We start from the raw sequence: 25,402 nt of genomic DNA on the forward strand, positions 1-25,402 counted from the left end.
AATTCATACATATTTTTGTTTGGGTAATAATGTAATTTCCATCGTAGGCCCCTAGCATGTCCACCTTCAAATTATTTTACTTTTATTTGGATTTGGATAGAAAGAGAATATTCAAATAAGTTTCAAATTTAAAATTGTAATTGAAAAGGAATTTTAATTTTTTTTTTTTTTTTGGGTGCACACTTTCTCATGGACAGGGTTAATAAAATAAATTAGGAAAATCAAACCTGGTGGTTGAACAAGGGTTGTGCTTCAAATCTTGTAGGCCAGTTGTAGAAACTTTTAAGGCTCACCAACTCGGAAAGTCTAAGAGTTGTTAGTTGAGAGAACATGATGATATCATTACTGGTGGTTCCTTTTTCTTTTTCTTTCTCCGCGACTATTCCTTCCATCTTTGGACAATTTTCTACCTTGAATCTTTTCAGATTTTGCAATCGTGGGAGCATATTGAACCAAACCACATGAACCAATTTCTCACAATTAGAAACCTCCAAGTATTCAAGTCGGCAGGACTTTGATTCGTTTTCTGAGGCTATGTGTAATCGCTTCTCCCATATCTCTATTATGTTAGGCAATTTTGAAATTACCAAATTCTCCAAGACGGGGAAAGCAACCTGTAAAGTAATTTACAACACTTGTAGTTAGTGACTGTTACAAAATTGTGGATAAGCAACAATTGATAATTGTAACAGTTTCCAAATGCGTGCTCTGATCATGCATGAGTGGAAATGAAAAGCAACAGACAAGCAAATTTATAATTGCATATCTCCATATTCTTTTCAAATATTTATTATATTGCTTAATTATTAACTATGCACCTTTTTGTTATGACCTCTTCACATTGTTTTCCATCATTCATCATAATTTTTGTATCTGCCTTAAATAATTTGTGTTCCTTAATCTTGTTTGTTATTTTTTTGATAAGGCAAATTATACTGTAGATCTAAGTATTAGACCTATGAAAAGGAAAAAAAAAATTATTTTAAAAATTCACCATGGTGCCTTGATAATTTTTTATATTGATAGTTTCTTATTTAATTTAATATTCATTTTCTTGGCATACCTATTTAAGTAAAGATGGTAAAACAAATCAAATTATTTGAACTCGAAATATGAGATCCAGTATGATATCCAATATTTAAATATTTTTTTAAGGAACCCCAAACCAAGATTAGGCAAATTACAATTTTGGACATAATTTTAGCCAAATAAAATCATATTAAGAGTCAAATTCAAAATAAAAATGTAGTGTTAAATTTAGAATTCATACATATTTTTGTTTGGGTAATAATGTAATTTCCATCGTAGGCCCCTAGCATGTCCACCTTCAAATTATTTTACTTTTATTTGGATTTGGATAGAAAGAGAATATTCAAATAAGTTTCAAATTTAAAATTGTAATTGAAAAGGAATTTTAATTTTTTTTTTTTTTTTGGGTGCACACTTTCTCATGGACAGGGTTAATAAAATAAATTAGGAAAATCAAACCTGGTGGTTGAACAAGGGTTGTGCTTCAAATCTTGTAGGCCAGTTGTAGAAACTTTTAAGGCTCACCAACTCGGAAAGTCTAAGAGTTGTTAGTTGAGAGAACACGATGATATCATTATTGGTGGTTCCTTTTTCTTTTTCTTTCTCCGCGACTATTCCTTCCATCTTTGGACAATTCTCTACCTTGAATCTTTTCAGATTTTGCAGTCGTGGGAGCATATTGAACCAAACCACATGAACCAATTTCTCACAATTAGAAACCTCCAAATCTTCAAGTCGGCAGGACTTTGATTCGTTTTCTGAGGCTATGAGTAATCGCTTCTCCCATATCTCTGTTATGTTAGGCAATTTCAAAATTTCCAAAACCTCCAAGACGGGGAAAGCAACCTGTAAAGTAATTTACAACACTTGTAGTTAGTGACTGTTACAAAATTGTGGATAAGCAACAATTGATAATTGTAACAGTTTCCAAATGCGTGCTCTGATCATGCATGAGTGGAAATGAAAAGCAACAGACAAGCAAATTTATAATTGCATATCTCCATATTCTTTTCAAATATTTATTATATTGCTTAATTATTAACTATGCACCTTTTTGTTATGACCTCTTCACATTGTTTTCCATCATTCATCATAATTTTTGTATCTGCCTTAAATAATTTGTGTTCCTTAATCTTGTTTGTTATTTTTTTGATAAGGCAAATTATACTGTAGATCTAAGTATTAGACCTATGAAAAGGAAAAAAAAAATTATTTTAAAAATTCACCATGGTGCCTTGATAATTTTTTATATTGATAGTTTCTTATTTAATTTAATATTCATTTTCTTGGCATACCTATTTAAGTAAAGATGGTAAAACAAATCAAATTATTTGAACTCGAAATATGAGATCCAGTATGATATCCAATATTTAAATATTTTTTTAAGGAACCCCAAACCAAGATTAGGCAAATTACAATTTTGGACATAATTTTAGCCAAATAAAATCATATTAAGAGTCAAATTCAAATAAAAATGTAGTGTTAAATTTAGAATTCATACATATTTTTGTTTGGGTAATAATGTAATTTCCATCGTAGGCCCCTAGCATGTCCACCTTCAAATTATTTTACTTTTATTTGGATTTGGATAGAAAGAGAATATTCAAATAAGTTTCAAATTTAAAATTGTAATTGAAAAGGAATTTTAATTTTTTTTTTTTTTTTGGGTGCACACTTTCTCATGGACAGGGTTAATAAAATAAATTAGGAAAATCAAACCTGGTGGTTGAACAAGGGTTGTGCTTCAAATCTTGTAGGCCAGTTGTAGAAACTTTTAAGGCTCACCAACTCGGAAAGTCTAAGAGTTGTTAGTTGAGAGAACACGATGATATCATTATTGGTGGTTCCTTTTTCTTTTTCTTTCTCCGCGACTATTCCTTCCATCTTTGGACAATTCTCTACCTTGAATCTTTTCAGATTTTGCAGTCGTGGGAGCATATTGAACCAAACCACATGAACCAATTTCTCACAATTAGAAACCTCCAAATCTTCAAGTCGGCAGGACTTTGATTCGTTTTCTGAGGCTATGAGTAATCGCTTCTCCCATATCTCTGTTATGTTAGGCAATTTCAAAATTTCCAAAACCTCCAAGACGGGGAAAGCAACCTGTAAAGTAATTTACAACACTTGTAGTTAGTGACTGTTACAAAATTGTGGATAAGCAACAATTGATAATTGTAACAGTTTCCAAATGCGTGCTCTGATCATGCATGAGTGGAAATGAAAAGCAACAGACAAGCAAATTTATAATTGCATATCTCCATATTCTTTTCAAATATTTATTATATTGCTTAATTATTAACTATGCACCTTTTTGTTATGACCTCTTCACATTGTTTTCCATCATTCATCATAATTTTTGTATCTGCCTTAAATAATTTGTGTTCCTTAATCTTGTTTGTTATTTTTTTGATAAGGCAAATTATACTGTAGATCTAAGTATTAGACCTATGAAAAGGAAAAAAAAAATTATTTTAAAAATTCACCATGGTGCCTTGATAATTTTTTATATTGATAGTTTCTTATTTAATTTAATATTCATTTTCTTGGCATACCTATTTAAGTAAAGATGGTAAAACAAATCAAATTATTTGAACTCGAAATATGAGATCCAGTATGATATCCAATATTTAAATATTTTTTTAAGGAACCCCAAACCAAGATTAGGCAAATTACAATTTTGGACATAATTTTAGCCAAATAAAATCATATTAAGAGTCAAATTCAAAATAAAAATGTAGTGTTAAATTTAGAATTCATACATATTTTTGTTTGGGTAATAATGTAATTTCCATCGTAGGCCCCTAGCATGTCCACCTTCAAATTATTTTACTTTTATTTGGATTTGGATAGAAAGAGAATATTCAAATAAGTTTCAAATTTAAAATTGTAATTGAAAAGGAATTTTAATTTTTTTTTTTTTTTTGGGTGCACACTTTCTCATGGACAGGGTTAATAAAATAAATTAGGAAAATCAAACCTGGTGGTTGAACAAGGGTTGTGCTTCAAATCTTGTAGGCCAGTTGTAGAAACTTTTAAGGCTCACCAACTCGGAAAGTCTAAGAGTTGTTAGTTGAGAGAACACGATGATATCATTATTGGTGGTTCCTTTTTCTTTTTCTTTCTCCGCGACTATTCCTTCCATCTTTGGACAATTCTCTACCTTGAATCTTTTCAGATTTTGCAGTCGTGGGAGCATATTGAACCAAACCACATGAACCAATTTCTCACAATTAGAAACCTCCAAATCTTCAAGTCGGCAGGACTTTGATTCGTTTTCTGAGGCTATGAGTAATCGCTTCTCCCATATCTCTGTTATGTTAGGCAATTTCAAAATTTCCAAAACCTCCAAGACGGGGAAAGCAACCTGTAAAGTAATTTACAACACTTGTAGTTAGTGACTGTTACAAAATTGTGGATAAGCAACAATTGATAATTGTAACAGTTTCCAAATGCGTGCTCTGATCATGCATGAGTGGAAATGAAAAGCAACAGACAAGCAAATTTATAATTGCATATCTCCATATTCTTTTCAAATATTTATTATATTGCTTAATTATTAACTATGCACCTTTTTGTTATGACCTCTTCACATTGTTTTCCATCATTCATCATAATTTTTGTATCTGCCTTAAATAATTTGTGTTCCTTAATCTTGTTTGTTATTTTTTTGATAAGGCAAATTATACTGTAGATCTAAGTATTAGACCTATGAAAAGGAAAAAAAAAATTATTTTAAAAATTCACCATGGTGCCTTGATAATTTTTTATATTGATAGTTTCTTATTTAATTTAATATTCATTTTCTTGGCATACCTATTTAAGTAAAGATGGTAAAACAAATCAAATTATTTGAACTCGAAATATGAGATCCAGTATGATATCCAATATTTAAATATTTTTTTAAGGAACCCCAAACCAAGATTAGGCAAATTACAATTTTGGACATAATTTTAGCCAAATAAAATCATATTAAGAGTCAAATTCAAAATAAAAATGTAGTGTTAAATTTAGAATTCATACATATTTTTGTTTGGGTAATAATGTAATTTCCATCGTAGGCCCCTAGCATGTCCACCTTCAAATTATTTTACTTTTATTTGGATTTGGATAGAAAGAGAATATTCAAATAAGTTTCAAATTTAAAATTGTAATTGAAAAGGAATTTTAATTTTTTTTTTTTTTTTGGGTGCACACTTTCTCATGGACAGGGTTAATAAAATAAATTAGGAAAATCAAACCTGGTGGTTGAACAAGGGTTGTGCTTCAAATCTTGTAGGCCAGTTGTAGAAACTTTTAAGGCTCACCAACTCGGAAAGTCTAAGAGTTGTTAGTTGAGAGAACACGATGATATCATTATTGGTGGTTCCTTTTTCTTTTTCTTTCTCCGCGACTATTCCTTCCATCTTTGGACAATTCTCTACCTTGAATCTTTTCAGATTTTGCAGTCGTGGGAGCATATTGAACCAAACCACATGAACCAATTTCTCACAATTAGAAACCTCCAAATCTTCAAGTCGGCAGGACTTTGATTCGTTTTCTGAGGCTATGAGTAATCGCTTCTCCCATATCTCTGTTATGTTAGGCAATTTCAAAATTTCCAAAACCTCCAAGACGGGGAAAGCAACCTGTAAAGTAATTTACAACACTTGTAGTTAGTGACTGTTACAAAATTGTGGATAAGCAACAATTGATAATTGTAACAGTTTCCAAATGCGTGCTCTGATCATGCATGAGTGGAAATGAAAAGCAACAGACAAGCAAATTTATAATTGCATATCTCCATATTCTTTTCAAATATTTATTATATTGCTTAATTATTAACTATGCACCTTTTTGTTATGACCTCTTCACATTGTTTTCCATCATTCATCATAATTTTTGTATCTGCCTTAAATAATTTGTGTTCCTTAATCTTGTTTGTTATTTTTTTGATAAGGCAAATTATACTGTAGATCTGAGTATTAGACCTATGAAAAGGAAAAAAAAAATTATTTTAAAAATTCACCACGGTGCCTTGATAATTTTTTATATTGACAGTTTCTTATTTAATTTAATATTCATTTTCTTGGCATATCTATTTAAGTTAAGATGGTAAAACATATCAAATTATTTGAACTCGAAATAAGATATCCCGTATGATATCCAATATTTAAATATTTTTTTAAGGAACCCCAAACCAAGATTAGGAAAATTACAATTTTGGACATAATTTTAGCCAAATAAAATCATATTAAGATTCATATTCAAAACATAAATATAGTGTTAAATTTAGAATTCATACATATTTTTGTTTGGGTAATACTGTAATTTCCATCGTAGGCCCCTAGCATGTCCACCTTCAAATTATTTTACTTTTATTTGGATTTGGATAGAAAGAGAATATTCAAATAAGTTTCAAATTTAAAATTGTAATTGAAAAGGAATTTTAATTTTTTTTTTTTTTTGGGTGCACACTTTGTCATGGACAGGGTTGAGAAAATAAATTAGGAAAATCAAACCTGGTGGTTGAACAAGGGTTGTGCTTCAAATCTTGTAGGCCAGTTGTAGAAACTTTTAAGGCTCGCCAACTTGGAGAGTATAAGTGTTGTTAGTTGAGAGAACACGATGATATCATTACTGGTGGTTCCTTTTTCTTTTTCTTTCTCCGCAACTATTGCTTCCATCTTTGGACAACTGGCTACTTTGAATGTTTCCGGATTTTGCAGTTGTGGGAGCATATTGAACCAAACCACATGAACCAATTTCTCACAATTAGAAACCTCCAAGTGTTCAAGTCGGCAGGACTTTGATTCGTTTTCTGAGGCTATGAGTAATCGCTTCTCCCATATCTCTGTTATGTTAGGCAATTTCAAAATTTCCAAAACCTTCAAGACGGGGAAAGCAACCTGTAAAGTAATTTACAACACTTGTAGTTAGTGACTGTTACAAAATTGTGGATAGGCAACAATTGATAATTGTAACAGTGTCCAAGTGCGTGCTCTGATCATGCATGAGTGTAAATGAAAAGCCATAGACAAGCAAATTTATAATTGCATATCTCCATATTCTTTTCAAAAATTTATTGTATTGATTAATTATTAACTATGCACCTTTTTGTTATGACCTCTTCACATTATTTTCCATCATTCATCATTATTTTTGTATCTGCCTTAAATAATTTGTGTTCCTTAATCTTGTTTGTTATTTTTTTGATAAGGCAAATTATACTGTAGATCGGAGTATTAGACCTATGAAAAGGAAAAAAAAATTATTTTAAAAATTCACCACGATGCCTTGATAATTTTTTATATTGATAGTTTCTTATTTAATTTAATATTCATTTTCTTGGCATATCTATTTAAGTTAAGATGGTAAAACATATCAAATTATTTGAACTCGAAATAAGATACCCGTATGATATCCAATATTTAAATATTTTTTAAGGAACCCCAAACTAAGATTAGGCAAATTACAATTTTACACATAATTTTAGCCAAATAAAATCATATTAAGATTCATATTCAAAACATAAATATAGTGTTAAATTTAGAATTCATACATATTTTTGTTTGGGTAATATTGTAATTTCCATCGTAGGCCCCTAGCATGTCCACCTTCAAATTATTTTACTTTTATTTGGATTTGGATAGAAAGAGAATATTCAAATAAGTTTCAAATTTAAAATTGTAATTGAAAAGGAATTTTAATTTTAATTTTTTTTTTGGGTGCACACTTTGTCATGGACAGGGTTGAGAAAATAAATTAGGAAAATCAAACCTGGTGGTTGAACAAGGGTTGTGCTTCAAATCTTGTAGGCCAGTTGTAGAAACTTTTAAGGCTCGCCAACTCGAAAAGTGTTGTTAGTTGAGAGAACACGATGATATCATTACTGGTGGTTCCTTTTTCTTTTTCTTTCTCCGCAACTATTGCTTCCATCTTTCGACAACTGGCTACTTTGAATGTTTCCAGATTTTGCAGTCGTGGGAGCATATTGAACCGAACCACATGAACCAATTTCTCACAATTATAAACTTCCAATTCTTTCAGTCGGCAGGACTTTGATTCGTTTTCTGAGGCTATGAGTAATCGCTTCTCCCATATCTCTATTATGTTAGGCAATTTCGAAATTACCAAATTCTCCAAGACGGGGAAAGCAACCTGTGAAGTAATTTACAACACTTGTAGTTAGTGACTGTTACAAAATTGTGGATAAGCAACAATTGATAATTGTAACAGTTTCCAAATGCGTGCTCTGATCATGCATGAGTGGAAATGAAAAGCAATAGACAAGCAAATTTATAATTGCATATCTCCATATTCTTTTCAAATATTTATTATATTGCTTAATTATTAACTATGCACCTTTTTGTTATGACCTTTTCACATTGTTTTCCATCATTCATCATTATTTTTCTATTTGCCTTAAATAATTTGTGTTCCCTAATCTTATTTGTTATTTTTTTGATAAGGCAAATTATACTGTAGATCTGAGTATTAGACCTACGAAAAGGAAGAAAAATTTATTTTAAAAATTCACCACGGTGCCTTGATAATTTTTTATATTGATAGTTTCTTATTTAATTTAATTTTCATTTTCTTGGCATACCTATTTAAGTTAAGATGGTAAAACAAATCAAATTATTTGAACTCGAAATATGATATCCAGTATGATATCCAATATTTAAATATTTTTTTAAGGAACCCCAAACCAAGATTAGGCAAATTAAAATTTTGGACATAATTTTAGCCAAATAAAATCATATTAAGATTCATTTTCAAAATAAAAATAGTGTTAAATTTAGAATTCATACATATTTTTGTTTGGGTAATAATGTAATTTCCATCGTAGGCCCCTAGCATGTCCACCTTCAAATTATTTTACTTTTATTTGGATTTGGATAGAAAGAGAATATTCAAATAAGTTTCAAATTTAAAATTGTAATTGAAAAGGAATTTTAATTTTTTTTTTTTTGGGCACACTTTCCCATTGCTAGGGTTGAGAAAATAAATTAGGAAAATCAAACCTGGTGGTTGAACAATGGTTGTGCTTCCGATCTTGTAGGCCACGTGTAAAAACTTTTAAGGCTCGCCAACTCCGAAGGATTGAGAGTTGTTAATTGAGGGAACGCAATGATATCATTACTGGTGGTTCCTTTTTCTTTTTCTTTCTCCGTGACTATCGCTTCCATCTTTGGACAATTATATACGTTGTATGTTTTTAGATTTTGCAATCATAGGAGTATATTGAACTGAACCACATGTACCAATTTGTCACCAATAGAAACCTTGATATCTTTCAAACCCATATCTCTATTATGTTAGACTATAGCGATTCTGGTTTAAGACCCAACCCATTTGATACTCTGGATTCAGGTTTCATAGTTTTGTATTATTGTTCATGTCTTATTTCCCTTATACCTCCTTGAGTTTGGCTATTGAGTTGTATTGGCTGCGTTTGGAACAGGTTGGTAGCTTGGTTTTCAAACTTTTGTTGTACAGAATTTTGCTCCTTTGCTCAAGCATCACTTCTTACGCTCGAGCGGGCTTTGTGAACTCGCAGCACTTTTGCAAGTCTGCAAGACTACTGGGAAGTGATATTCTATGCTCGAGCGGAACTTTTTGCGCTCGAGCGGTCTTGGCTGAAGCGGCCTTTACTGCGATCGAGCGTTGGCTTTTTGTTTGTAAACCTACTGGGAGTGTGTATTCTACAATCGAGCTTCACTTCTTGAGCTCAAGCGGTAATTATTTTTGTGTCTAGACGCTCGAGCGGACTGTGTATATCTGTCCATAAAATTCACTTTTCACATCACTTTTTCATCTCTCTCTAAAACATTTCAAAACCCTAAATCTAGTGCATCTCTCTCTAGAACTTACTCTCTCTCTCTACAAATACACCAAGATCTACCCAGTTCTCCACTCCACTCCCATTGTTAAAAAGGTAGAGCTCACCCAGAGCTTCGTTTTCATCCGAATAGAGTTAGATTTCAGCTTCCTTGAGGTTTCTCCACTCTCTTCTTAGTCTTCTAACTTCGAGGTAGGGATTTTCTACACTCATTTATGATTTTTAACTTCGCTATTTGTTTTTATAAAACAATCTTGTGATTTTGGAGAAATTTTGAGCAAACCTAGGCTTTTGGTTTAAAATCAAAAGAGAGGTTTTCAAATGGAGTTATTGAAAATGGTTGTGTGAGTGGAAATAAGGTTGAGTTGTGATAAAATTGTTGATTTTGATACTTGGAATACATTTTGGAAGAAAATTGATTTTGTCCTAAACGTCTCAAATATTTATTTTCTATAAATAAATGGAATTGATGTTAGAAATGTGAAATTAGATGGATATTGGTATGGATGGTGGAGTTGGATATGTATTATCACTCACATCTTGAATTTTGGAAAGTTTATCTGTATTGGAGATTTTATATCTATTTAGAAATATCTATTTTGGACTATTAGTGGAGGATAGCTATGATTGTTGTAAAAATTGCATGAGGATTAGGTGAATTGAAACTAATTCCTCATCCATGAACATTGTTGCTCATTTAATGCATTGCAAATGTATTTGATTTTGAAAAAAATGGGTGAAAGTGGGAAAGAGGTGTGTATCACCAAATTAAGTTAGCCTATGTGTCAATGGCGAAAGTCCCAAAAAACGCACATATACATGGGTGTCGATTCCCGCGGATGAAATATCCGTAAAATGGTAATACTATAGGCTATGTTTACATGGGTGCCGTTTGACGATTTCCCGCGGACGAAATATACGTGAAAGGTTGTACCGGTTTGAGAATTCCCCCTTGTATTATATGGTAAAGGACATGATTTGAGAATTGTGATATAAACTAAGCCGGGCATGGTCTTTGGGAAAGAAATGTAAAACATTTTGACATGGGCATCGCATATGCATTTCACCATTATATCTTTGTTAAGATTCATATATTGTGTTGGATTATTTCTACTGCTCTTTGACTCACCCTCTATGGGAAAACCATTTTTAGGTGTTGGTGAGATGTCTCCGCCAAGGAAGTAACTTGGGAGGATTGGAGCAAGAGCTTCATTTTGTTTACTTGTTATTATTTTGTACTAGCCTAGAGCTTTACCTGTGTTAGATTTAAATACATTTTGATGTAACCAAGTATAGTCTTGAAAAGTTGTAGCCTTCAGGGCATTTCAATTATCTGTTTAACTTCTATTTTCATATCTTTGTTGTTGACACATGCTATAGATTCAGAGTTAGGACTTATGAATGTATATCCGCATGTGTCACCCTTTTATACAACTGAGTCTTATGTAATGGAAAGCTATTATACTCTGATTTAGATTGTTATTTACTTATCATCGTGGATGGTTTGTTATAATTGTTTCGAGGCATGACATAGGCAATTCCTCCAAGACAGGGAAAGCAACATGTAAAGTAATTTACAACACTTGTAGTTAGTGACTGTTACAAAATTATGGATAAACAACAATTGATAATTGCAACAGTTTCCAAATGTGTGCTCTGATGATGTAAGAGTGGAAATGAAAAGCAATAGGCAAGCAAATTGATAATTGCATATCTCCATATTCTTTTGAAATATTTATTGTATTGCTTAATTATTAACTAAACACCTTTTTGTTATGACCTCTTCACATTGTTTTCCACTGTCATGAGTTGAATCAAATTTGATTTATTTAATTATTTATTTTCTTGGTACCTATTTAGTAACCTTCTTAATACGTTTGCGAGTTTGGATGTTGGTTAGTATTGGATTAGTATGGATTTTAAATTTTTTTTTTTTTATTGCGTTGTCATTACTACTGTAGTTGTTGTGTGGTGGACCATTCAATTTAAATTTGTGAAAAACATATTATATTACCCTTCAATTTTGACTTTGTGAGACCTGCTTTGAAATTTCTGAGTCTTAATTACTCTTGATTTTTGGTATTGAACCTGTATATAAATTAAATTTTTTATAGCGATTCTGGTTTAAGACCCGACCCATTTGATATTCTGGATTCGGGTTTCATGGTTTTGTACAGTTGTTCTAGTCTTATTCCACTTTTCCCTCCTTGAATTTGGCTATTGAGATGTGTTGGTTGTGTTTGGAACAGGTTGGTACCTTGTTTTTCAAAAACCTTGTTGTCCAAAAGTTTGCTTCTACGCTCGAGCACCACTTCTTGTGCTCGAGCAGGCTTTATGAACTCTCAGTACTTTTGCAGGTCTGCAAAACTATTGGGACTTGTTATTATTCACTCAAGCGAAGCTTCTTGCGCTCGAGTGGTGTTGTGCTCGAGCGGCCCTTTTTGCGCTCGTGCATTGGCCTTCTGTGTTTAAAACTACTAGGAGGGTGTATTCTACACTCGAGCATCACATCCTACGCTCGAGCGGACGACGTGTATATCAGTCTGTAAAAATTACTTTTTACATCACTTTTTCATATATCTCTCTAAACTTTCTAAAAACCCTAAGTTAAGACCCTCTCTTTCTAAAACTCACTTTCTCTCTTCTAAAACACTTGCATTCATTGATTTATCTACCTTACTTCCTTTAAGAAAAAGGTGGAGCTCACTTAGAGCTCCATTTTCATCCGAGTATAGTTGGATTTCGGCTTCTTTGAGGTTTCTCCTTTCCCTTCTTGGTCTTCTAGCTTCGAGATAAGGATTCTCTACACTCCTTTATGATTTAACTTAGCTATTTGTTTTTATAAAATAATTTTGTGATTTTTGGGGATTTTGAGCAAACCTAGGGTTTTGGTTTGAAATAAAAAGAGAGTTTCCAATGGATGTATTGAAAATGGTTGTGGGAGTGGAAATGAGGTTGAGTTGTGATGAAATTATTGATTTTGATATTTGGAATGAATTTTGGAAGAAAAAGGATTTTTCCCTAAATGTCTCAAATATTTATTTTGTATAAATAAATGGAATTGAGATTGGAAATGTAAAATTAGATGGATATTGCTATGGATGGTGGAGTTGGATATGTATTATCGCTCACATCTTGAATTTTAGAAAGTTTATCTATATTGGAGATTTTATATCTATTTTGGGCTATCGGTGGAGGATAGCTTTGATTGTTGTAGAAATTGCATGGGGATTAGGTGAATTGAAACTAATTTCTCATGCATGTGCATTGAATATTGTTGCTCATTTAATACATTGCAAATGTATATAATTTTGAGAAAAATTGATGAAAGTGGGAAAGAGTTGTGTATCACCAAATTAGGTTGGCCTATGTGTCCAAGGTGGAAGTCCTGAAAAACACACGTATACATGGATGCCGATTCCCACGAACGAAATATCTATAAAATGGCAATAGAGTCGCTTGTATAGGCTACGTATACATGGATGCCGTTTGACGGTTTCCAATGGACGAAATATCCGTGAAAGGTTATACTGGTTTGAGATTTGGCCCCTTGTTTTCTATTGTAAAGAACATGATTTGACAATGGTGATATAAACTGAGCATGGCGTGGTCTTTGGAAAAGAAATGTAAAACATTCTGGCATGGGTATTCCATATGCATTTCACCCTTAAATCTTTGTTAAGATTCATATATTGTGTTGGATTATTTTTACTGGGCTTTAGCTCACCCTATATGGGAAAACCATTTTCAGGTATTGGTGAGATGCCTCCGCCAAGGTAGTTGCTTGGGAAGATAGGAGCAAGAGCTTCATTTTGCTTGCTTGTTGTAATTATTTTGTACAAGCCTAGGGCTTTACCTGTATTGGATTTAAATCCATTTTGATGTAACCAAGTACAGTCTTGGAAAGTTGTAGCCTTCAGGGCATTTTTATTATCTGTTTAACTTTTATTTCATATCTTTGTTGTTGACACATGCTATATATTTAGGGTTAGGACTTATGAATGTATATTCGCATGTGTCACCCTTTGTACAATTGAGTCTTATGTAATGGAAGGACATTATGCTTTGATTCATATTGTTGTTTACTTATCGTCGTGGATGATTTATTGTAGTTATTTCGAGGGGTTACATTTTTGGGGTCTTATTTGATTAGACCAAACTTAATTATTTTAGTTCATATTTGATTGTGTTAATGGTGGGGGCAACCTTGAGTCTATTTAGATTATTTTATAGTTTAATCTCAGTTAGAGATTTATTCTAGATTATTAAATTTGATTCATTTTGGATCTAATTGATTGAATCGTGACTAGTTGTAATCACCTATTATTGTTGTTGTTATTATTATTATCCTTATTATCTATTTTACTACCATGAAAGAGTTACAAATATTAATGGTGTGCACCATCAAACAAAAAATATTTTGTGGTGAGAAAATATAATATCATTTTATCATTTATGTTACAAAATATTATGACGGTGTGAAAATATACTTTAATTGATATATATATATATATATTATGTAAATGAGAGGCAACCCAAGCGGGGGTTGCCCCTTCCACTCCTTTCCCTCATTTCTTTTTCTCTTTTCTTCTACTTTCTTTTCATCTCTTCTTCTGTCTCTCTGCTCTCTATCTCTTGGCTGACTCTCTCTCTTATTTTTTTTTTCTTTAAACATTCATTATACAAAATCTTTGATCCACCAAAATCCATTAGGTTTTGGACCCTTGTTCTTGAGATCAAAGTGCAGAGCTGGCGAGGATTTCGTTTTGTGCAATGGAGATCAATTTTTTGGCACCATCAATTTTGGGCATTTTCTTTCTTCTCCTTTTCTAGAACTTGAGGTAGGGATTTTCTAAACATTGTGTATGTGTTTTGGCTTTATTATGTGTTATTTTGATAGTGTGATATTTGAAAAGATTAGGGTTTTGTATGACTCATGGATGTTGAATGTTTTTTTTTTTTTATGAGAAATCCCCAAATTTTTAATAAAACCCTAGAAATTTAAAATATTAAGATTTAGATTTTGGGATGAGTTTGTGAAAAGCTTACAAGAGTTAAAACATATGTTTATTTAAACAAATGAGAATTTGAAAGTGGATGTTTATAGGGATGAGATTGATGAGAATGTTGTTGGGAATTGAAAACCATTGAGGTTTTCTTTGGAAATTGTTAAATTTGAAAATATTGAACTTCTGAGAAAGATGAAAATATTTATCATGTTGAGGTATTGAGAATTGTTGAAAGGAACGTATGTTATTTTTTGCATTATGAAAATTCTAGATGAATTCTTGAGTTTGAATAAAAAGGGAAGATTGATGAAATTTCTTTTAAGAATACTATAATTCTTAATTGAGTTGGGAACGAGTAGATTGAACATGTGATTGTTACTCTTGTGTTGAAATGATTGAAAATATGACATTATGAGTTATATTTATCTCTTGAAATTTATATTTTGTACAGAGATAATTATTTGGGCAACCGTGGAGGGTTGTAGTGGTTATTGTAGAAATTGCATGTGAAATAGATAAATTGAAATATTTGCAAATTCATGCATGGCATTGAACATTGCATAATCTAATGATTTAATTCTCGCATTGGATTTGAGAAATTGATTTTGTTTCAAATTGATTCATTGGGAATATTTGAAATGTGTTGAGTTATGGGACAAGCACGTTTGGTAAGTCCGGATAAGGGGTGTAGGTTGGTATTGTTTAAGTTGGCCTAAGTGTCCAGAGTGAAAGACCGAAAACACGCGCAAAGTAGGTACCACGTGCCTTCCGGTTAGGAGCCAATAAAGTGGAGATTGGTAGTGCTAGTTATGCCTACTTGCAGACACCAGCCTAGGGATTACTAGTGTCATATTTACCACCCCTTGTTCTATCAAATGAATGATTAAATTGGTTATGCTTTTGAACAAGTGCATGGCATGAGAATTTCAAAATGAGAAACCCTATATTTTTTACATTGGCATCTCATATGCATTGCACCTCATGACATTGTCAAACTGCATGCACTTTATTTAGATTATCGTTGCTGGGCTTTATGCTCATCCCTTAGTGGAAACCATTTTCAGGTGATTGCAATGTGCCTCTACCGAAGTGAAGGCAATGAGGAACTTTTGGAGCACGAAGCTCGATTTTTATTTTTATTTTTTTCTTTTTGTAAGCAAAGGGCTATTCGTGTTTAAGTGTGAACACCACTTTTGTGTAATCGGGCAAGGCCTTGGAACTTGTAGCCAATAGGGCATTATTTGGTACTTAGCTTGCTTTAAATTTCTGTCATCACATGCCATAGATTCATATTCTAGAAATAGTAAATGTATGAATGCATGTGATTTGTTTTACGAATCTTACTAGAAAGTCATGAATAGAAAGAAGGGGGGTTTTGGTCCTTACATTAATGAATGTAGTATTTATTATTCTCTCTCTCTCTCTCTCTCTCTCTCTCTCTCTCTCTCTCTCATGTTAATGATGGAATAATTCAGAATTAGATCATGTTATGAGTTAAATTGGGTTTATCAGATGTATATATTTTTGGGGCGTTACATCCATCTTTCATCATTATTTTTCTATTTGTCTTTAATAATTTGTGTTCCATAATCTTATTAGTTATTTTTTAGATAAGGAAAATTATGTTGTAGATTTGAGTATTAGACCTATGAAAAAGAAGAAAATTTTATTTTAAAAATTCACCACGGTGCCTTGATAATTTTTTATATTGATAATTTCTTATTTAATTTAATATTCATTTTCTTGGCATATCTATTTAAGTTAAGATGGTAAAACAAATCAAATTATTTGAACTCCATTTATATTCGGCTCAATAAAAAACAATTGAAGAATGACTTGTTATATAAATAAGTTAAAGTTGAACACATTTTGAAATTCACCAATTTTTTGAGTTTAGCTCGAACTCAGTTCTTTAAACTTAAATGGGCAATAAAATACCACGTTGCTCAAACTCCATTCGATTAAAACTCGTTTGGGTTCGGATCAAATGGTAAAGAAGACAAACTTATATATATTTTTAAATTCGTTAAGTTTTTCAAATTAAATTTGAACAACCTATTATATGACTCGACTTGACTGATTTACAATCCTGATTCTAACCATTAATATGAGAATGACAACCTTTACACATACGGAGTGTTTGGACATCATGATGATTTTAATTTGTTTTGGCTTTAGATAAGATTTTATTTATTTTAACCTTTGTGTATGAATGCTTTTTTTTTTTCATTCTTCAGTATTGGAACCCATGGATAGTTAAAGTCTTACTTTTTTGGAGGGTAAGTAAAAGTTTTACTTTTGATAGGCCTTGGGTCAACTTTTTTTTTTTAGAGTGATTTTTATTTTATTTTGTTGTGCTTTTGGAGATATTTTAGGTTTGTATTTTGGAGATGTTAGGTATAACTTTAGGCCATACAAAAGGTATGGCCCATTCATTCAATGTGATACAAATGGCAATTAAAATAAGAAACTGTTAAGTTGTTGTTATTGGCAATCCTGTTTGACAAAACTCTTTTCAACTGTAATTTTATTCGATTTTTTATTTCACTGAAATTATGAGTATTTATATGCGAATCCAACTCGAATTGTGTCTATGAAGAGGAGTTTGTAATCTCAATCCTTTCATGCTTGCCACTTCGCTGACTAAGTACGAGGATTGAGCTGCCTGGTTATCCAGTAGTTTTGCAGAGCGCCAGAACTTCTGGGAATAAAGTTTTACTGCTCGAGCAGTGAAAGTTGCGCTCGAGCGGTTAGCCTATATGTTTTGCACCGCCTTTAGTCACACCACTCGAGTGGTGAAATGTGCACTCAAGCGGTCTACGCGATCCTGTTTTTTATAAAGTGCCTTGTTCGCTATTTTCAAGGTTTGAGCCATTCAGATTTTCAGAGAGGAAGAAAAAACAAAGTGTTTTCTATTGGAGGGTGGTTTATATGAGTTTCCTTGGTGTGTAGAAGTTGATCGATTAATTAACAAACTACAGGTTTTCACACATCAAGGGTTGTTCTTATTCTTTTGTTCACAAAGAGATAAGCGTTCTTCAGTGGATTTCGGATAACTTGGGCCCTGAAGCTTTGGTGGATTCCGAAGTGGCTCATCGTCATGGATTCGACATCAGTGCTGTGGATTCAACATTGGACAAGACAATTCTGAGGTGAACACGGTGGTGCAATAAGAACATTGGGGTCGGTTCAATTCAGGCGTGGATTCGCTAGGTAATTGAAAGTACACTTGTGTAATTCCTTTTTGTCTTCTTAATGGATTGTTTTGTGGCTTTCACCTATGGTTGTTTATCACAATTGGAGGTGCTCTAGTTGTGGTTTTTCCATGTTAAATCGTTGTGTCAATTTGTCTTTGATTGTCTGATTGGGATTGTTATTTATTGTTTAAAAATTGAAACATAATCACAAATCAATATCACGGCGATTTTTAGATTTGTCAGAAACTTTGAAGCCCACACATAGATATTGTTCACAAAAGCCATTCATTCCACAAAAGTCCCGCATTGTTCTCTACTTAGGATACTAATCTGGTCATCATGTTTTAAGTGTGTTTTACTAGGGTCATGTTTGGTTCTTTGTTACGTTGTTTTCTATTTTTGTAATTTTGTTCGATTTTGACTATCTCTCATGTACGTTGTGACAATTGTTTTTGGTGGACCACTCGAGCGGTCATTTGGTCACTCGAGTGAAGATTGGTAGCTCTAGTAGTTTGACATTTTGTAGGCAAGACAACTCAAGCGATGAAGTGGTCGCTTGAGCATAAATTTCAAGCTCCCAGTATTTTCACTGTAGCTCTGCAAAACTTCTGGAACCTCTTATTTTGCGTTCAACTGGTAAAAAGGTCGCTCGAGCGATCCCTTCGAATTTGTGTTGTTCGTTCAAGCGATGAAAAGTTTGCTTGAGCAGTCTGTTCGGGTCAGCTCACTTAAAAGTCGATCTAACTCATTATTTTCTCACTTTTTCCAATTTCTCTCTCTCTATTACCCATTCCGAAACCCTAGCCCCCAAATCACTTGATTTCTGAGCATTTTGCCCTAGATTCACCTAAGATCCTTCAAGATAAGTCAAGTTCAAGCCACCGATTATTTTGCGATCCCCTCGAATTTGTGTTGTTCCCTCGAGCGATGAAAAGTTCGCTCGAGCGATCTGTTCTGATCAGCTCACTTAAAAGTCGATCTAACTCATTCTTTCCTCACTTTTTCCAATTTCTCTCTCTCTCTCTATTACCCATTCGAAAACCCTAGCCCATTGTGCCCTAGATTCATCCAAGATCCTTCAAGATAAGTCAAGTTCAAGCTATTCACTGATTGTTTTGCGATTTGGTGGAGGTTTTGCTTGGATTCACCACTTTAGCTTCTATTTTCGAGATAGGGGTGTTCTTAACTTGTTATACCTTTAATTTAGAACTCATATGTGGTAATTTCATTGGCTTTTCATTTCGTGGATATATATATATATATATATATATGTATATACATATAGATGGTGTTCACTATCCAATGATTTGGAAGGAAATGAGTAATGATTTATAATTAAGGATGGAATTATGCTTATCTTTGATGATTAGTGTTGTTGGTGAAGATATTTAGCCTCTAATTCATGAAAGAGGGGAAATCCCTAAATTTTTTTATAAACCCTAGTTTTGAAACATGTTTTAAAAAGAGGAGTTTTATTCAATTGATTCTTAGAACATGAAATTGGGGGTGATTACTTAGCTTTGAGGTTGGAAATTTTTGTCTCCTACATACATCTTGTGTTGGTGATAATGGTTGAATGAACCATGGTTAATATTGGAAAAGTGAAATAGTAAATTTTGTACATTGAAAATCATTTTAGGGAAAAAGGAGTATTTGCGAATTCATGAATCATATGCGTTACTAAATTTCTCTTATGATTCAATGGATGGTGCAAACAGTGGAAAGCTAAAAAAGGGGTAAATAGTCTATGAATCCATGTAGTGAGTCGGGTGGTTTTGAGTTGTGTATTACATTTAATATCCGCGCGGGGAGTCAAGGTACCCAATTGCCTTGTCTGCGCATATCGCCAAATAAATGTGGAAAAATATTTTTGGGTGTCCACGAGCCTGCCATTTCTAGAGTCAGGGAATGTGGAAAAACATGGTTTTAGGTGTCCGAGGCCCGCCGTTTCTAGAGTCGGCAAATGCGGAAGGGAAAAATGTTTCTAGGTGCCCAGGAGCCGGCAAATGTGGGACTATTTTAAGTATACAAAATCTATATCTATGTATGTATTTTGAATATCAGCTCATACTTGGAAGGTCATAGTATATTTACCGCCCCGTCTGAATTCAAGAAATGTGTACTTAACTTACATTTGCATACACATGCATAAGAGCATTCATACATATACATAATACAATAATCATGTGTTTTCCAATTAATGCTATAACCTGTTAAGTTCATTGCCTACTAAGCTTTTGCTCACCCCCAAAACTAACCACATTTCAGGTAATGAAGATAAAGTGCTCCCTAAATGAACGTTTTGGTTTGAAGAACACTTCTTGTACATGAAAGCTTGTGGTGAATCGTATTTTGTGTGTGTTAGAGACAAGTTTCTAAATGACTGTGTAGTCAGATATTTTGATGTAACAAGGATAAAGAAATTTTTGGTTAATTCTATCCTTGCTTGTTAAACTATTTTATTTTCTTTTGCAAATGTAAAGAGACAATGTTGTGAGATTTGGAAACAGTTCAAAAGGGAAGGAATGTTGTTAATGAGTATCATTTCTATTTTGTTTTGTTGTGTTGTTCATCCTATATTGGTAATGCCCGGATGAGAAAGAGAAACAGGAAGGGTTGTTGGTCAGGGCGTTACGTATTGGTATCAGAGCTAACCAAGTTGAATACCTGGAGCTCGTGGGAAGTGGCTTTACTGCATAGGGCTATTATGTTAGAAAGGGATGTTAGTTTGTCTTATGTGTCTTACCTATTTGTGTGATAATGTAGGTATGGAGTTAATCTCTTAGGATGTGATTAGTGCCTATTGCAATCATCAAAATTCTTTTGGAAAGGCACCTGATCAATGTTTTTTCCACTAGGAGGTCCTTGAGTGCCATGGGACTAGTCAGAATTTTGAGGGAGTAACTCGTATGTGTTCTATGTGTTTATATGACTATGTGGTGTGCCTTATGTGACAGATATCTGCATAGGTGTGTGTCTAACTCATGGGTGACGTGTATAGTGTATGAATTGTGAGTTAAATCATTTCTCCTTATCTCTATATAGGATGTTTGGACGCGATAAAGGTCATGACAGGCCACACCGAGGTAGCTGGGATATGCCGGCTCAGCAAGATTTACCTCCCCAAGAAGAAGGGATAGGGCAAAACGATACGACCATCCCTCCGACCCAAGATGCAATGGAGGTATTAGCCCGAGAGATGGCAAGGGCTCTTCGGGAGTCCATGGAAATACTCCGAGCCGAGCAAGCAACGAGGACAATAAAGGAGGAGACTCGAACCTCTTTCTTGAAGAAGGAATTCTTTCATTCGAACCCTGCAGAGTTCAGTGGCGGGCCTGATCCAATGAAGGCAGACGAATGGCAAGAGCACATTATTGAGTCTTTTGAGATTCTAGACATTCGCAATGGAGAACTCCCAATAGCATTGGCAACCTACCAACTAAAAAATGAGGTGAGCCAATGGTAGAAGTCCATTAAGCATGGAATAGAGCATGCTTGGGAGGCATTCACCTATGCCTTCCAAGAGAAGTTTTTGCCTCCTACGGCTAGAGAGAGGTTGAGAAAGCAATTTGAGGAACTTCAGAAGTTGGACACCCCAATGATGGAATTCGAGACCACATTTACTAGTCTAGCAGGTTTTGCACCCGAGCTTGTGGCAACTGAGGAGCATCGGTGTTTGGAAATTGAGAAGACATCGAGGCCCAAAATTCTAATGAAGGTGATGGGAAATATGTATCGGGAGTATGATAGACTGGTGGAGGCCGCTGCCCATGTAGAGATTATGTTAGAGGCTGAGGAAGCTAGGCAGAAACATAAGAGGTTGAGTTATGCGAAATCTAAGGGTGATACTGGATCTTCCAAGAAATCTAGGGGCTCATCTTCATCTTCCTTCCAATCTACGCCCCAGCAATCCAAGTCATCGGGGTTCGTTTATGTGAGAAGTTCTACAAGTGCAGGTCCTATCAATGTTACTTGTTTCCGATGTAGCCAGAAAGGTCACATAGCAATAGAGTGCAAGCAAAATCCTAGTCATCAACAACCAACACGTTCTCAAAGCCAAGCCCAGGAAAAGGGCCAACTGCCTACATGTTACCATTGTAAGCAATCGGGACACATGAAGGGGCCTTGCCCACAGCTAGTCGGAATGGGGAGCGCTTCTAGATCCCGAAATTCTGGGAGTTATCAGGTAGGCCAAGGTTAGTGACAGAATTATCAATCAGTTCAGTCTGGGCAGTCAACAAGGGCAGTACAGGGGGCCACATCAGCACAGCCAACACAACCGGTTAATGTTGTGAGAGCAGGTAGAGGTGAGCAAAGGCCCCAAGGGTGAGTTTATGCAATCACTGCTTCTGAACAATCATCTGGACCATCAGTGATAAAAGGTACTTATCTTATTTCTAACACTTGGGCCAACGTATTGATAGACACGGGAGCATCTCATTCATTTATCGCATCAACATTTGCATCCATGTTAGGCCTAGCGGTAGAACAACTAGAGTCTGCGCTTATGGTTGAGTCACCAATCAGGGGTCAAGTTGTCTTGAATTGAGGGTGTCGTGGGCCCTTTTAATTTGGTGATATTGGAAATGTCAGAGTTTGATGTTATTCTTGGTATGGACTGGTCATCCTCTTATCGGGCCGTCATAAATTGCTATCGCGGAAGGGTTATGGTATGCACCTTTGGCGGGGATTGTTTTTATTTTCTGGATGATAGAGTTGACAGAGGGTTGTCACCGTTGTATGACCCACGAAGTCAAGGCAAACTTAGTTTTCTTCTTGATGAGGATAGTGCAATCCGAGGGATATTTCCTAAAGTGGTTTATGAGTATCCAAATGTTTTTCCTGAGGATCTCACTGAGTTACCACCCCATCATGAGGTAGAATTCTCTATAGATTTGGTGCCCGGTACAATGCCCATCTCCATGTCGATAGAGGGTGTTGTTTGGGCCCATGAGGTCCATCATGGGTCCCGTTTCGAAGATCTGAACAATTTATTATAGCGATCCTGGTTTATCTTCTCTTTATTTATTGTATTCCAGACTCGGTTCCGTAGATGTGTTGTTGTCTCATTCTTATTTGAATCCTTTACTCCTTATATTTGAGTCTTGGGTTGTGTTGGGCAGGTTTGAAACAGGTTGGCTGTGCTTTGAAACCAAAGGTTGATGCCCAGAATTTGGCCTTCACGCTCGAGCGGAGCTTTTGACGCTCGAGCGGGCCCTTCGTTGTTGCTTCTCCGCTCGAGCGGGAGTTTTGACGCTCGAGCGTGAATATCCATCTCCCAGTATTTTTCTCTGCAGGTCTTCGGACGCTCGAGCGGGAGTTTTGACGCTCGAGCGTGATCCTTTTGATTTTGTTCCTCCGCTCGAGCGGGGAGTTTGACGCTCGAGCGGGGACCATGTCTGCAAAACTCCTGCAGGTGTGCAATTGATGCTCGAGCGACGCTTTTGACACTTGAGCGTGAGTTTGTGTCTGACGCTCGAGCGGGGGTTTCCACGCTCGAGCGGGGCGATTTTTATAACACTCCGGGATTTCACTTTTTGGATCACTTTTTGATTTCCTTACTCTCTCTTACTTTTTCAAAACCTCTATTGGAGAGCACCTCACTCTAAAACCTTACCTTCTCTCTAGAGATTGATCTAGTAGGTGTGATTTCCTCACCTTGGGCCTTTGAAAAAATTGTATGGATCGTTGAGGGCTATCTTTTAATCCGAAAATCTAGGGATTTGGTGCACTTTGAATTTCTTCATCTTCTTCCTTTGAGCTCCGAATTTGAGGTAGGGATTTCTACTCATTCTTATATGTTTTAACATAGATATTGAGCTATTTGTATAGATGGTTTGATTTGGGAAGTTAGGGTTTGAGTTATGTAATAATGAAAAGAAGGGTTTTATTCTTTTGGCTCATATATAATTATTTTTGGTTTAAAAAGGAGGTTATTGATGTTAGTTGTTGATATTTGGACCTTTGGGTCAATATTGGAAAAAAGGAAAAAAATGCCATGTTTGGGTATAATGGGGTCATTTAAGTAATTAATGACATTTGTTATGAGAATATGAAATTGAGTTGAATATAATGAAATTGGCTCATTATGAGATGGAATAGTGAAGTTGGATTTATTAATCGCTCACTTTTGAAAATGTTGATAAACTATCTATTGATGCATTTATTATCTGTTTAGAAATAATTGCTTTGGGCTATCGATGGAGGATAGTCGTGATTGTTGTAGACAATGCATGATGATTAAGCAAACTGGAACTAATTAATTGAATATGTCATCGAATATGACAATTGGAATAATACATCGAATTTGTGTATTGATTGAACATGTATATGATAGTTGTTTATATACGTTGTGTTGTGTGGGAGGAGATAGGAGATGTACTCCACGGTTTATGGGAAGATAGGGGATGGACTCCTAAACCGGATGTTATGTAGGAGGAGATAGGGGTTGGACTCCATTGATACAGCAATTCTGTGTATCTATTGAAGTGTTGATACAGCAAATCCGTGTATCACTTGTGAAGTAAGGAAGTGTTTGTATGTGTTAATGATACAGCAAATATGTGTATCTGTTGAGACTTATGGAAGTATTTTGTTGTGAGTTGTTATCTCATTTGAATTATTGAAATGGAAGAACTGTTGACATGAGATGAAATCTCTGTTAAAGTATATGGCCAGGTTCTGAGCCATGATTGGAAATTTGGATAAGAACTGGAATAAAACATGGACACTTGGTCATGTAATTGAAATGGGTTATGAATTGATTTATGTGAGTTAAACATTTATCGATTGCTAATGTCTTAGTTATTACTTATATTGTGTTTAGCATATCTCTACTGGGTGTTGGCTCACCCTATATGGGACATCATTTTCAAGTACAGGTAGCATACCACCTCCAAAGACGTAGCTTGAGAGGCCTAGTGGCTGGGACATCTTTGTGATTACATTCTTGTATTACATGTATATCAAGCCAAGGGCTTATTTTGTATAGAGTTAGTACTCTTTCTTTTGTAACTAAGTCTTGACTTGGAAAGCTGTAAGCCCGTAGGGCATTTGCTTTTGTTATTAACATGTAATACATTTGTAAGAATACTCTGATTTATGAAATTATGCTTTATTCTCTTTTATCTAAGCAGGTCAAGAATATATGATAAATGGGTTTATTTTGAGGGCGTGACATTTATTTTATCAGGCACTTCGTGTATTTCATCCACACAAAAAATTTGGTCGATCTCATAATTATAACTTGTTCAATTTATTACGTTTCTCACTGAAAAAATGTATAATTTATTTTAAAAAACACAATTGTTGTCTATTATTTTTAGTGAAAAATTAAACAAATT

General features: G+C 34.3%; 1 protein-coding gene across 1 annotated transcript in view; it reads right to left on the reverse strand.

Moving 5' to 3' along the window:
• LOC114256712 (uncharacterized) overlaps window positions 1–25,402 on the reverse strand; it is a 65,836-nt gene that overhangs the window by 22,391 nt on the left and 18,043 nt on the right. Inside the window, exons 6-12 of the mRNA XM_082879381.1 lie at window positions 7,789–8,169; window positions 6,531–6,917; window positions 5,271–5,657; window positions 4,010–4,396; window positions 2,749–3,135; window positions 1,489–1,875; window positions 228–614 (exon numbers count right to left, since the gene is read on the reverse strand). Coding sequence (XP_082735507.1) covers window positions 228–614; window positions 1,489–1,875; window positions 2,749–3,135; window positions 4,010–4,396; window positions 5,271–5,657; window positions 6,531–6,917; window positions 7,789–8,169 — 2,703 coding nt within the window. The remainder of the gene's footprint in view (window positions 1–227; window positions 615–1,488; window positions 1,876–2,748; window positions 3,136–4,009; window positions 4,397–5,270; window positions 5,658–6,530; window positions 6,918–7,788; window positions 8,170–25,402) is intronic.

This window comes from Camellia sinensis, chromosome 7 (assembly GCF_055761805.1).
Source record: "Camellia sinensis isolate YWXY chromosome 7, ASM5576180v1, whole genome shotgun sequence".
NCBI classification, from domain to species: Eukaryota; Viridiplantae; Streptophyta; class Magnoliopsida; order Ericales; family Theaceae; genus Camellia; species Camellia sinensis.